This window comes from Cibotium barometz, chromosome 3 (assembly GCF_041138505.1).
Source record: "Cibotium barometz isolate CiBa-2024 chromosome 3, ASM4113850v1, whole genome shotgun sequence".
NCBI classification, from domain to species: Eukaryota; Viridiplantae; Streptophyta; class Polypodiopsida; order Cyatheales; family Cibotiaceae; genus Cibotium; species Cibotium barometz.
In genome coordinates this window covers 40,764,773-40,777,782 of record NC_141048.1, presented here as the reverse complement: position 1 = coordinate 40,777,782, position 13,010 = coordinate 40,764,773, and the positions used below count along the sequence as shown (strand labels likewise).

Here is a 13,010-nt window from a genome sequence, read left to right as displayed (position 1 = left end):
CCGCCACTTCTTGGAGATCCAGAAGAGTCTCATGATGATTCCCAGACCATTGCTCCAGTTGATCAACCTCAGTCAGAACAGGAGGTTGAGCCCGCAGCTGGAGTAGAGCCCCCGCAACGACCGGAGGCTCCTCGATCTGTTCGAGTACCCAAGTGGTTGTTGGACACCCTTCGGGAGTCGGGTGTCACGGAGTTACCCTCCGAGTGGACCACAGAGGACGGCCCTCGAAGATCACACAGAGTCCGAGACAAAAGCAATACAACGGAGCTTCTTCAGGTAAACTATGCTCTGATGTCTCGTATTATGCGGGACAAGGAGCCCATTTCCATAAAGGAAGCCCTCTCACAGGATACTTGGAGGAAAGCCATGCAGGTGGAACTTGATGCCATCGAGAAGAAGAACACATGGGAGTTGGTACCGAGGCCGTCGAAACGGTCAGTCATTGGTGTCAAATGGGTCTTTAAGACCAAATATGCGTCAGATGGATCAGTGGACAAACACAAAGCCAGACTTGTGGCTAAAGGTTATGCTCAGCGGCCAGGCATCGACTACGAGGATACCTTTGCACCGACAACACGGATAACCACGATTCGGACCGTTCTTGCCCTTGCTTCTTCTCAAAGGTGGCCCATGTATCAAATGGATGTAAAATCTGTGTTCCTTAATGGTGACCTGCAGGAGGAGGTGTATGTTGGGCAGCCTCCAGGCTTTGTTGTTCCAAGATCAGAAGGGATGGTTTACAGGTTACGTAAGGCCTTGTATGGTCTTAAGCAGGCTCCCAGGGCTTGGAATCAGAAGATTGATTCCTTCTTGTTCAGACTGGATTTTAGAGATCGGTTGCTCAACACTAGATTGGACTTGAGCTTCTCTGTGGGGCTATTGAGCTCTTTTATGCAGACGCCATTGAAGTCTCATTGGGACGTAGGATTACGGATCTTGCGGTATATGCAGAGCACGAAGCATCTAGGACTCTTTTACACAGGAGGGGATGGAATCAGACTCCAAGGTTGGAGTGACTCAAATTGGGGAGGAGATCCAAACACGAGGAGATCTACTTCAAGTTACAGTTTTACCCTCGGCTCAGGAGCAGTTTCTTGGAGCAGTAAGAGGCAGCCAACTATTGCCCTATCTTCGACAGAGGCAGAGTACCGGACGCTTGTGATGCTGCTTGCGAGGTTGTGTGGTTGCGAAGGCTGCTAGGCGAGATTGGGTTTCCACAGAAGGAGCCCACAGTCATCCAGTGTGATAACCATAGTTGTATAGCTATTGCTCGGAACCTGGTCTTCCATGCCCGGACCAAGCACATAGAGATACAGTATCACTTTGTACGTGAGAAGATCTTGGATGGTGACATCTTGCTACTTTATTGTTCGACGGAGGACAATGCGGCGGACCTCTTCACGAAGTCTCTACCTCAGGCTATGCTCAGGCGGCACTCCAGGGTTGATTTCACAGCCAAGAGCTGAGAGGGGGTGTTAGAAGTCATCTCCTGTCTTTATCAGACACCAGGGCCTCTGTTGTGGGTGTGCCCGCCCTATATAGGTGTTTTCTCATTTTTCCTCACTCCCCGTATTTTTTCCACATTTTTCCATGGTGTGGGTGGCTGCCCCAGGCTAGCAAGAGCTTCTCGTGCTGGCCGAGTGCACTCTTGTACACGTGGAGCTGGCTGACCTGATTAGAAGGGGTCGTGGCTGTTTTTTTTTACTGGCCGACTGGAAGTGCCCAGTCGTGAGGGCTGGCGGCGCATGCTAGCGCTCGCCGACTGCTATATGGGGCCATATAAATAGGCCCCATTGCCCCCACATTGTATTCATTCAGTTTTTTCCTCGAGATCTTGTGTATAGGATCGCCTTCAGAGAATGGAGTAGTTGAACGTAAGAACCGGACCGTCGGGGAGATGGCGAGAATGACGCTGGAGCATAGTGATCTTCCTCGTCCACTTTGGGAAGAGGCTATGGCTATGGCTGTGCATACCCTCAACCAATCTCCAACGACTTCAGGACCTAAGATGACTCCATATGAGGTTTATTTTGGCAGGAAACCACATGTCTCCCATTTTCGTGTTTTTGGGAGTGATACCTATGTTCACATTCCAAAGAAACAGAGGGGGAAGCTTGACTTGAAATCCCAGAAGCTTATATTTGTGGGATATAACTCTCTTTCCAAAGGCTATAGGTTGTATGACCCAGAGCGGAACAAGGTGGTTGTCAGCATGGATGTTGTCTTTGATGTGCGTGTTCCAGCTTCCACTGTTGAGGAGCCACCACTTCTTGGAGAACTAGATGAGTATGAGGATGATTCCCAGGCTATTGTTCCAGCTAGCTAGTCTCAGTCAGTTGTCAAAGTTGAGCCCGAGGTTGGAGATGAGCCCCAGCAGCAGTAGGAGGCTCCGCGTTCTATTCAAGTACCAAAGTGGTTGTTGGACACCATTCGAGAATCAGGTGTTACGGAGTATCCCTTCGAGTGGACCACAGAGTTCGTGATAAAAGTCAATCGGAGGAGCTGTTACTTGTAGGAGGAGGTGTATGTTGAGCAACCTCCAGGCTTTGAGGTTCCAGGATCAAAGGGGATGGTTTACAGGTTACAAAAGGCCTTGTATGGTCTTAAACAGGCTCCGAGGACTTGGAATCAGAAGATTGATTCTTTCTTTCTTAGAAAGGGTTTCCAGAGATCAATTGCAGATCCGAACTTGTATCTTTTTCAGGAACGCGGTTTGGTCACCTTGATTATCCTTTATGTGGATGATCTTATTCTCACTGGCGGTCATGTGGAGGACATAGCTGTGACGAAGGCTGCCTTGTCAAAGGAGTTTGAGATGACAGATTTAGGCTTACTCCATTTCTTTTTGGAATTGGAGATTTGGCAGACCTAGAGGGGGTTCTTTGTTTCTCAGAAGCGGTATGGTCATGAGTTGTTGGAGGCCTTTGGGATGGAGAACTGCAAGCCTATTTCTTCACCGATGGACCCGAATACCAAACTGACAGTAAATGATCCTTGTGTGAGCAGGTTGATGCCTCCTTGAATCGGAAGTTTGTTGATTCATTGATTTGGTTGTTGAACACCACATTGGACTTGAGTTTTCAAGTGGGGCTGTTGAGCTCATTCATTCAGACACCTTTGAAGACTCGTTGAGACGCAGGATTGCGCGTCTTGCCATATCTACAGGGTACAAAAGATCTTGGACTCTTCTATGACACTGGAGAGGGAACGAAGGACCAAGTCAGACTCCGAAGTTGGAGTGACTCTGTTTGGGGAGAAGATCCAAACACGAGGAGATCTACATCAAGCTACGGATTTACCCTTGACTCAGAAGCTATTTCTTGGAGTAGCAAGAGGCAGCCAACTATTACCTTGTCTTCTACAAAGGCAGAGTACAGGGTTGCTTGTGGTGCTACTTGCAAGGTTGTGTGGCTATGGGGGTTACTTAGCGAGATTGGGTTTCCACAAAAGGAACCCACAATCATCTAGTGCGATAGCCAAAGCTGTATAGCTATTGCTCGGAACCCTATCTTCCATGCCCGGACCAAGCATGTAGAGCATGTAGAGATACAATCTCACTTGATTCGTGAGAAGATTTTGGTTGGTGACATCTTGCTTATCTTTTGTTCAACAGAGGACAATGCGACAGACCTCTTCCAGAAGCCTCTACCTCAACAGATGCTCCGTCAGCACTCCAGCTCACTGGGGTTGGTTCCACATCCAGGACCTGAGAGGAAGTATTAGCAGTCATCTCCTATCTATACATATTACACATTAGGGCCATTGTTGTGGGTATGTCCGCCCATGTAGGTGTTTCTCCATTGTCCATGTTATTTCCCAGTTTTGCTAGTCGTGGAGAACCCTTAGAGCTAGCTGACTTGATCTGTATTCAGCCCGACCTGATTTTGTCCTGGCCGACTAATCATTTGCTAGCCGACTAGATGTTATCCCAATCATGGGCTTTCATAGGGCTATCAACCTGTTTTGTGGCTGGCCGACCAGCAACCCAAGGTGGTGTATATATACCACCCTTGCCCAATACATTGTGTATCGGATCTTCGGTGTATATAGCAAAGTTTATACAGCTTCTCTCTCTACACTTGTGCATTTTCTCTCTCACAATAGTTTGTCTCATTTCTGCTATGCATTCCGACAAAAACTTCTTGGGAGAAGTATTTGCCACTAGTGGAATTTGCAAGCAACAACACTGCGTGCTTCTACAAGAAAGGCCCCATTTGAGATCATGTATGGCAAAGTGGTATTGCCACCCATCCTTCGTACAAAGGATGAAATTTTTGCCGCCAATGAACATATCAGGGACCTAGATATTACCTTGCACAGTTGCAGACAGCCATTGATCGTTATCAAGAGAAGCATAAAAAGGCTACACATTGTTGAGATTCAAGAAATCCAGACTCAAAAAGAGGCCTAGAAAAGAGGGCATGTATCCTAAGCTCACTACCAGATACTATGGACCATTCAAAGCCATTAAGCATCTCGATGAAATGGCTTTTCAGTTGGCTTTGCCGAACCATTGAAAAACCCACAATGCATTCCATGTAAGCCTCTTGCGCAAGTATGTGGGACTCGAGCCGACAGAGCCTATTATGGAAAATCCACCGGAAGTGGATGAGCTAGAAAAGGTGTTACAACCTGAGCGAATTGTGTTTCACAAGGAGCATAAGCTTGCATGTGGCACACTTCAGAGACGCTACCTTGTGAAGTTCAAGAACTATTCACCTATGGATGCCAAGCTACTTGATATCCTACGATGCAGCGGCTTCAAAAATAGTTATTTCCGAGTGTTGGTGATAGATGTATCATGGTCGACTGCACCTATGGCAAGATGATGAGTGAGAACAAATAGAACAGCCGAAGTACATGTAGCCAGATCCAAATTAGAGCCGGAGTACATGTAGCCAGATCCAAATTAGAGCCTTGAATTAAATGCACAATATCTAAATAATAGGCCATACTACAAATGTCTCACAATTATTGCAGCATTCAGCATTCTTACCAAACAAAAGATGACAACCTGTCCCAAAGAAACCCCAAGCTTTCCTTGCAGTAACCATGTATGCCTCAGCAACCTAACAGTTCAAACCAACAAACTTTGTGGCAATCCCATTGCTACTGTTGGTTGGGAAGCAACTATGCTTAATATTTGACACCATGACAATTCATAGAATTGGTAGCCTGGCCTAAAGAAGCGTGAGGACAAACAGAGGTAAGGAATACCTAATTAGCAGCAAAGAAGTGCACACATTAAAAAATAAAGAATGAATGAAAATAATAAGAGCACTAGGTGTCTTCATTACCTGAGGTCCCATGCACAAAGTGGCACTTTTGGCCAAAAGGGCAATGACCTGTTGTCTCCCATTTATTGCAGACACGGGTTTTCCAGTTTGATGGCCGCTCGCTAGCACCACCTGCACTTGCTGCACCATTCACCAGACTCGTCATAGGTCCCAGACTGATAGCATTGCTCTCCCTCAGAACCCTCACTTGGGAACCTTGATCATCATGCAAGAAAATGCACCTATCACCATAGGGACATCCCTCTTCCGTATAATATTTTCTGCAAGGACGGGGTGTTTTGTGGAATCTCTGTGCATCCCCCGAGACTCCAGCTCCTGTAGGCTCCACAATAACCTGGACTTGGCCGTCCCTGCCCCCACGCAAAGCTCGTTCAGCTTCTTGAGCTGCCACCATTTCTTCCCATCCCGGAGGAGGCTTTCTAAGCTCCTCCATCCCATGAGCAAAATTGCAATTTGAGTTGTAGGGGCAAGTACCAGCCCTGAATTTACAGCACAACTTGGTCTTGAAGAAGATGCTACCCGTACCCTTCCCTTTAGCCGTAGAAGAGGCCGTTCCTGCGGCTGGAGAGGACTCTGCAATAGTGGAGTCCATCTCTTCTGCGAAAGAATTGCTACCCCTCATACTCCCTTGCTTCTGCAGCCCCCCTCCTCCCCCATTTACTGCCCTCTGGCCCTGAAACTCGTAACTCTCAGGCGAAGGCCCCCCGTGATCATTTCCATAGCCAGATCCAACCGCGTGATCCCCACTACCCCCCAGCCTCCCAGAATAACCAGCTCCTCCTCCATCTCCAACCATGCTCCGCGCTCGCTTCTCAGGTGGACGGGCGTTCCTGCTCTGCTGATGAAATTGATGATACCTGCGGCCCTTCACCCACTCGGAGTCTTCAGCATCGTAATCACCGTCCGACCAGGTTCCTGCATCACCGTTCCCTCCCACCCAAACGCCGTCCCCTGGCAACGAGCCCACTGCAAGCTCCGCGGCGGCGGTGGTGTCCATCTCCTCTTCTAGGTCAAATAGATCCCTCGCGGGAACAAACATATATACGTACATGCTTTAGAATCGTTTCACACGTAACCGCGGCCCATGCGCGCTAGCTGGGCGCTACCTAGTAGTTTAGGGGTGGAAAATACAAGTGGTTCGAGGCCAATGTGTAATGCTTTACCCAACAAATAAACAATAGTGCTTGACGACAAGCAATCCAAAGGACAATAGCATCGTGAGGATGCACTCACCATTAATCAGTGTGGTTGCTAGTTTAAGGAAGACCAAAACCTTCGGTCAAACCAAGCACGCTAAGGGCTCAATGGTGTGTATGCATAGGGGACCAAAGGGATACAAGCTAGAGATAATACCTGGACATTGTCATGTCTTAACTCCTTGCAACCTTGCCCAAGTAGCCAAGCAATCTTAACTCCTTTTGTGACCACTAGTAAGTGTGGTAGCTAGTATAAGGAAGACCAAAACCTTGGGTCGGGGGCCAAGCAGGCTCAATGGTGTGTATGCATAAGGGACCAAAGGGATACAATCTAGAGATAATATGTGGACATTGTCATGTCTTAACTCCTTGTGCGACGACCTTGCCCAAGTAGCCAAGCATGCTAAGGGCTTAATGGTGATACAAGCTAGATATAATATGTGGGCATCATCATGTCTTAACTCCTTACGACGTTGCCCATATCACATGGACCACACAAAAATTTAATCCTGGAACCAGCTATGATGCAAGCAGCAAGGACTAAGAGCCACCTTTTTTTCAAGTAGTGAAGAAAGCAACATTAGATTGATCAATATTTATCAATCAATGATTAAACATAAATTGTGTGTTGGAAATGATGTTTACATATGTATTTGGTAATGAGAATTCACACATAATATGTGGTATACATTAAAAATTTTGAGCGGCATTGACTCAACTTCAAAGATTAGTGAGGTGTGTGTAAAAAGAATTCAATTCCCACACCAATAGGCAACACCTCAATGGGTCAACACAACACATGACCCCAAGAAATCATTAGGCTAGTTGCACTTTAAATCATAAGCTTGAATAATATAAATTTTTAGCGCTTTTGCATTATCGTAAAGTACAAGTAGACCTAAACTTTTCAATTGGTTAAAAATAAATAAAATTTTAGTTCAAAAGTGATGTCTATGAATGGTATGTGAATAACACCATTCAATTTGGCATTCTAGATTTCATGCTTTCAACAAGATTCTAGATGTCCTTGGGTAAATGCACATAAACTAAAAGCATGAATAGTGCAAGAAACCAAAGTATATTTTTAAATTTGTAGCTAAACATGTATTTTTTGATAAAATTGGGTTGATATAAAGAAGATTAGCACAAAATATTACAACCCCACAAATCAACATAGATTCAAACATACAAGCTTACACATGAACATTGTCACCAAGCCAACCATAAGTTGAATAGCTCCATTCTAGCCTCGATCATGTGAGAATTTAATTAGGTGAAACACCTTAGTCTGAGGCCTACAAGACCACCATGGATGACTATCAAATGCATCTTATACCACACCAAACAAAATCGAGGGGTTTGATGGTTAGTATCCCTATGATTAGATCCACACCCACACGTTGTGATAGGCCTTGGCAGTAAGAAATAACTCTCATTTGATATCGCATATAGCAACTTATCATAACAACCCATGAAGTGATAATCATACCCTATAGGATAGTGCACACATACTCCCCACCCCCTTAAGAGCTCACCTCCACAAAGACCTACGCCACAAAATGCACAAAGGAGCTAATTCTATACATATCTCAAGGAACAAACATCAATTGAGAAGGGTAATTGCATTGACAAGAACAATCTTAACCAACACCTCCAAAAGTGTCTATGTGGTGACTAGTCTGATTCTAATCTACATTAATCCAAGAATGAATCTTAATTTCTCCCAAAAAAAAACACGTACAAACAAACCATATTCAACAAACAAAAAAGCTATTATAACATCTAGATAGCTTATGGCTATCTTATTGAGAGAAAAGCACTGAGCCTCAATAATCAAGTTTAAAAAATTAGATTCAAATTAAAAACCAAGGAGAGTAAAGTATCTTTCTCAAGAACCTTGAAGTCTACCCACCCAAAGTAGAATCCATAGAGATCACAAGCACTTACTCCAAATTAAGGCTTGTTTCCTCTTAAGGTATATATCAACAATTCACTTACTGCCTACTTTTCACTTTGGATAACCAAGATAGTCTCAAATAGCAATCTTTAGTATTGTAAAGCTAGAACTAAAAAATAACACTACTTCTGGTAGTTCAATACTCTTAATAATTCAAACCCTATGATCCAAATCTACCATAAAGACCATCTCTCGCTATAGAATGGAGCCATATCACAACCACAAGCGAATCTCTTTGAAAATAAACACTACTGTCTAGTTATGTGATACTCATGTTCTCAACATAGTTTTAATTAATTTGCTCACTTTCTCAATCTAGTCATCCACCACTATGTGAGATATTCTTCTTAAAATATTAGATGCACATCTAATATTTGGCACCAAAAGTGATTCGTGAATAACCTTTCACCCCTCACATATAACAACAATTTGGATAAAAACCATGCCTACATGAAGATTTTGGTAAACTACATATGGCACTACAGTGGAAGGCTCAATGAAAGATTGATATCTCAAAGAGACTAACACAAGAATCCCCACCTAGGAATTTGTGGAAGACAATATCTCAAGCAAAATAATTATCTCAAAGATACGAACACAAGGATCCCCACCTAGAAATTTGTGGAAGACAATATCTCAAGCAAAATAATTATTCAACCATTTAACTTAAGCTACAAATTCAACATAAACCAAGCTTTAGAAATTAACACATGAAAATACTTAGCTCTTGTACGATACAAACACTGGGTGCAATCTTCCCCCCTCACATGTGTGGCCTATTCCCCACACATGAGTATTTTTAAGCATTCAATTGCTAAAATAGGCATAGCCTTAAAAAATACAAAAGTTGTGCTTTTTCTTGCACGGCACTCTCTCTTTACTCAAAATAAAGAGCTCTTAAATATTAGGTTACTTGAGGCTAGGGGAAAGCTTTTAAGCTTTACATGTGTAAGTCTATGCTTCAAGTCTAAGCTTGTAAAAATAAATAAATGGATGTGCACAAGCTAGCACATAAATACAAAGCTTGTCCAAAATAATGAATGTCTTCCAAAAACAATAATTTATGCACTTGCACCTCAATCTTCCAAGTCCTTTTCACCTATAAAATATACAACAATAAATTGGTAAACAATTACTCCATATGCATACAAACCATTACCATACACATATTCATCGTGCGTTAGTACTCCAGGAATCACCCTATCATATACAAACCACATATACAAACCAACTGCAACAACAAACATAGGAAGTTGTAAGCATACTTCAATGTGCACCAAATGTATTAATATTTAAAATGGCATGACCCACAATATTAACATAATTTGGCATGATGTAAAGACAATCTAGGTATCCCCAAATTATCTAAGAGGGCAAAATAATATTTTTAAGAGAGCTTAAAATACATTCTCATAACATTCCCTCTTGCTTGAGTTTATAATTGTGGCTTTGTTGAAAAGAATAGAGAATCTTAGGGAAGGCATGGAAATATTTCTAGCACCCATGTCGCATCTTCACAAGGATGATTTTTGAAAGTTAATAAATATTTGATATATTGATTGCCAGTATGGGTCAATGTAATATGCTAGTCAATGATAGTATATGGAATCAAAACTTCTTCCTCACCCTTAATAAGAGGTGGATCCTCATGCACATGGTGAGTGGAAAGTGATTCCCTAAAAGGTTTAAGCAAACTAACATGAAATGAATTATGATTCTACCAATTAGAAGGTAATTCTAATATATAAGCAATATTATTAATTTTGTGAATCACCCTGAAAGGTCCATAAATCCTTGAGGCGAGCTTAACAACTGGGAATTTCTCAACACTCTTAAGTTTACATTTCTTAATTCTTAAAGGTACATAATCTCCAATTTCAAAAGAGATAGCTTTACGTTTGTGGTTTGCTTTCTTAACATATTTCTCTTGAGCATGTGCAATAGAATGTCTCAACTCACTTAAAATGTAACTAAAATCAATAGTAAATTGATCATAATAGCTTTGATTTTGTGGAAAATTCTTGTAGCTAGAATAGGTAAAGCTTTTCCATATACAATCTCGAAAGGTGCTCAACCAATAGCTGAATAAGGATTATTATTGTATGTAAACTGCATAAATGAATGTACTTATTCCATAAATTTGGTTGCTGGGCAAGATAGGCTCTAAGTAGATCAAGAACTATTGGTAACCTCAATAGTGCCTAAGTTGAAGAAAAGAGTGACTATAGAATCTAAAGTCTCTGTCAGAAACAATGACTTTTGGTAAACTATGATGCACAAAGATTTGCTTGATTGTAGGTAATGGGATGTCCATCTTGCATGAGAACTGCACCAAAACCTTCCCCACTTGCATTAGTAGTAGCTACCACAATTGAAAATCTGGTAGTATAAGAGCTGGTGAATGAGTTAAAGCTTTCTTAAGCTTAGAAAAGGAATGGTCATGTTTACTAGTCTTGTTTATTATAAGAACTGGTGAATGAGTCAAAGCTTACTTAAGCTCATAAAAGGAATGGTCTTGTCTACTAGTCTAGTCAAAGTGTCTAGCTTTCTAAAGAAGTTCCATTAAAGGATGTACAATATATGCAAAATTTCTAACAAACTTCCTATAGTAGCTACACAAACCAAGAAAAGATTAAAGTTCATGAATATTATGTGGTTTAGGCCAGTTAATAATGCTTTCGATCTTTTTAGGGGTCTATTTGAATATCATTAATAGACACAATATATCCTAAGTATTCAATTTCCTCTTAAAAGAAATTGCTTTTGTCAGGATTGACATAGAGCTAATTCTCTCTCAAAAGTTTTGAACACTTTTTCTAAATGTTATTCGTGCTCTTGACGATTCTTACTAAAACTAAGATATCATTAAAAAAAACCATGAAAAATTTTAATGTTTCAAGAATATTCTATTCATCATTATGTTGAAAGTAGCCGGAGCATTTGTCAAACTAAACGGCATAACTAAGGGTTGGTTTGGGTTCTAAAAGTAGTCTTGAAAATGCCTCCATCCATACAAATCTGATGGTAACCAAACTCGAGGTCAATTTTGCTAAAGACTTGTGCTCCCTTGAGCTTGTCTAGCAAGTTATCCACTTATGGTATCGGATATCAGTTCTTCATAATAATCTTGTTTAAAACACGATAATCAATACACATTCGATATGTCCCATTCTTCTTTTTGACGAGAAGAACTGAAGCACCAAATGGAGAATTGTTGGGTCTAATAATTCTTCTACTTGTTTATGAATCTCTTCCTATTTAAGCATGTTAACTTGATAAGAAGCTTTACATGGCAGAGAGCTTCCAATGATTATCTCAGTTTTATGATCTTCTAGATAGGATTTAGGTAAACCAAGAGGTAGGTCATCCATAAAACAATCAAGAAACTTAGAAATAAAAGGATCATTAGATACGTTTGGTTTAGAGTCAGCCTGAGCACTAAACTGGTTGTTGACAATAAGCAAAAATGACTTTTTCTTCTTTCTTATAGCTCTTTTAACTCGAGTAATAGTTAAAAAAGAACCTAAATCACCCTTAGTTAGACATTGAAGATAAGTTTCCTTATCATCTTGCATTAACCATATTGTATGAGTGTCATAATCAATCCGAGGGATGTTCATATCTCCATGGCATTCCTAATATAACATTAACACGTTATAAAGGAGCAACTAAGAATGTTCTCTTTTCAATTGAGTTCATTTCTAATTTAAGGTCCTTAACCTCTTTAGTGCAATTGTACTTAGTTCCTTGAAATGTAGCTTCCACTTTTTATAACTAGAGTGCGATGCATCTAGGTTAAGTACTTTTAATGCCTTTTTAGAAATGAAATCATTAGAACTACCATCATCATAAAAAATAGAAATTTACTTTCCTTTTATTTTTCCTTCAATTCTCAACAAAGCATAAATAGAAACCTTATCTTCATCCGAATAGTCAGGATCGGAGTTACCCTCTTGCTTGAGTGAAACATTGTCATCATCTTCAACCATGTTGACACGAGCCATAGGTGTAGAGTTCTTTTTCTTCTCTATACATTCTAGTGTAATGTGCTCCTCCTTGTGACATTTATAACAGTTGACAAGATGATTCTTCGGCTTGTCATTTGAGGGTTTATTTTTATTATCTTTTCAAACATCTCCTTTGGCTACATCTTTACCCTTATACATCCCGGATTTATTAAAACTACTCAAAGGAAAAGAAGATTTAAAAGACTTTTCATGAGAACTATCCTGCATTTTATAGTCTCCTAGGAGTAAAAGTTTTGCGTTCACAATTGAGAGCAAGATCCATAGTAGAACTGAGATTTCCTTGATGAAACATATTAACATCTACCCTACTGGTTAGTTTGAGGCCGACAATAAATTTTCTTCTTTTCTCTCTTTCTTTGACCTTCTCAAATACTTGAACCTGCAATAGAATATCCTAGAATTTGTCGATGCCATGGAGGCTAGGTCCAAGCAAGGCATATCCATAAAGGCTAAATACTCTATGCTCTCACCACTTCCATCCATTGCCTTTCTCCACTTGTGTAAAGTATCCCATCTTTAACGAGCTTTAGCC

At 41.3% G+C, this 13,010-nt stretch overlaps 1 protein-coding gene across 2 annotated transcripts in view; it reads right to left on the bottom strand.

Annotated features, from left to right (window-relative positions):
- LOC147640066 (zinc finger CCCH domain-containing protein 56-like) overlaps positions 1-6,303 on the bottom strand; it is a 43,751-nt gene extending 37,448 nt beyond the window's left edge. The window contains exons 1-2 of one of the 2 annotated variants that reach the window (XM_086776706.1): positions 5,298-6,303; positions 4,997-5,180 (exon numbers count right to left, since the gene is read on the bottom strand). In XM_086776706.1, the coding sequence (XP_086632832.1) occupies positions 5,137-5,180; positions 5,298-6,294 (1,041 nt within the window). In that variant the 5' untranslated portion in view covers positions 6,295-6,303 and the 3' untranslated portion in view covers positions 4,997-5,136. Of the gene's footprint in view, positions 1-4,996; positions 5,181-5,297 lie in introns of those variants that run through there. The other variant, XM_086776697.1, reaches the window with a different exon arrangement.
- Between the last annotated feature and the right edge of the window lie 6,707 nt (positions 6,304-13,010).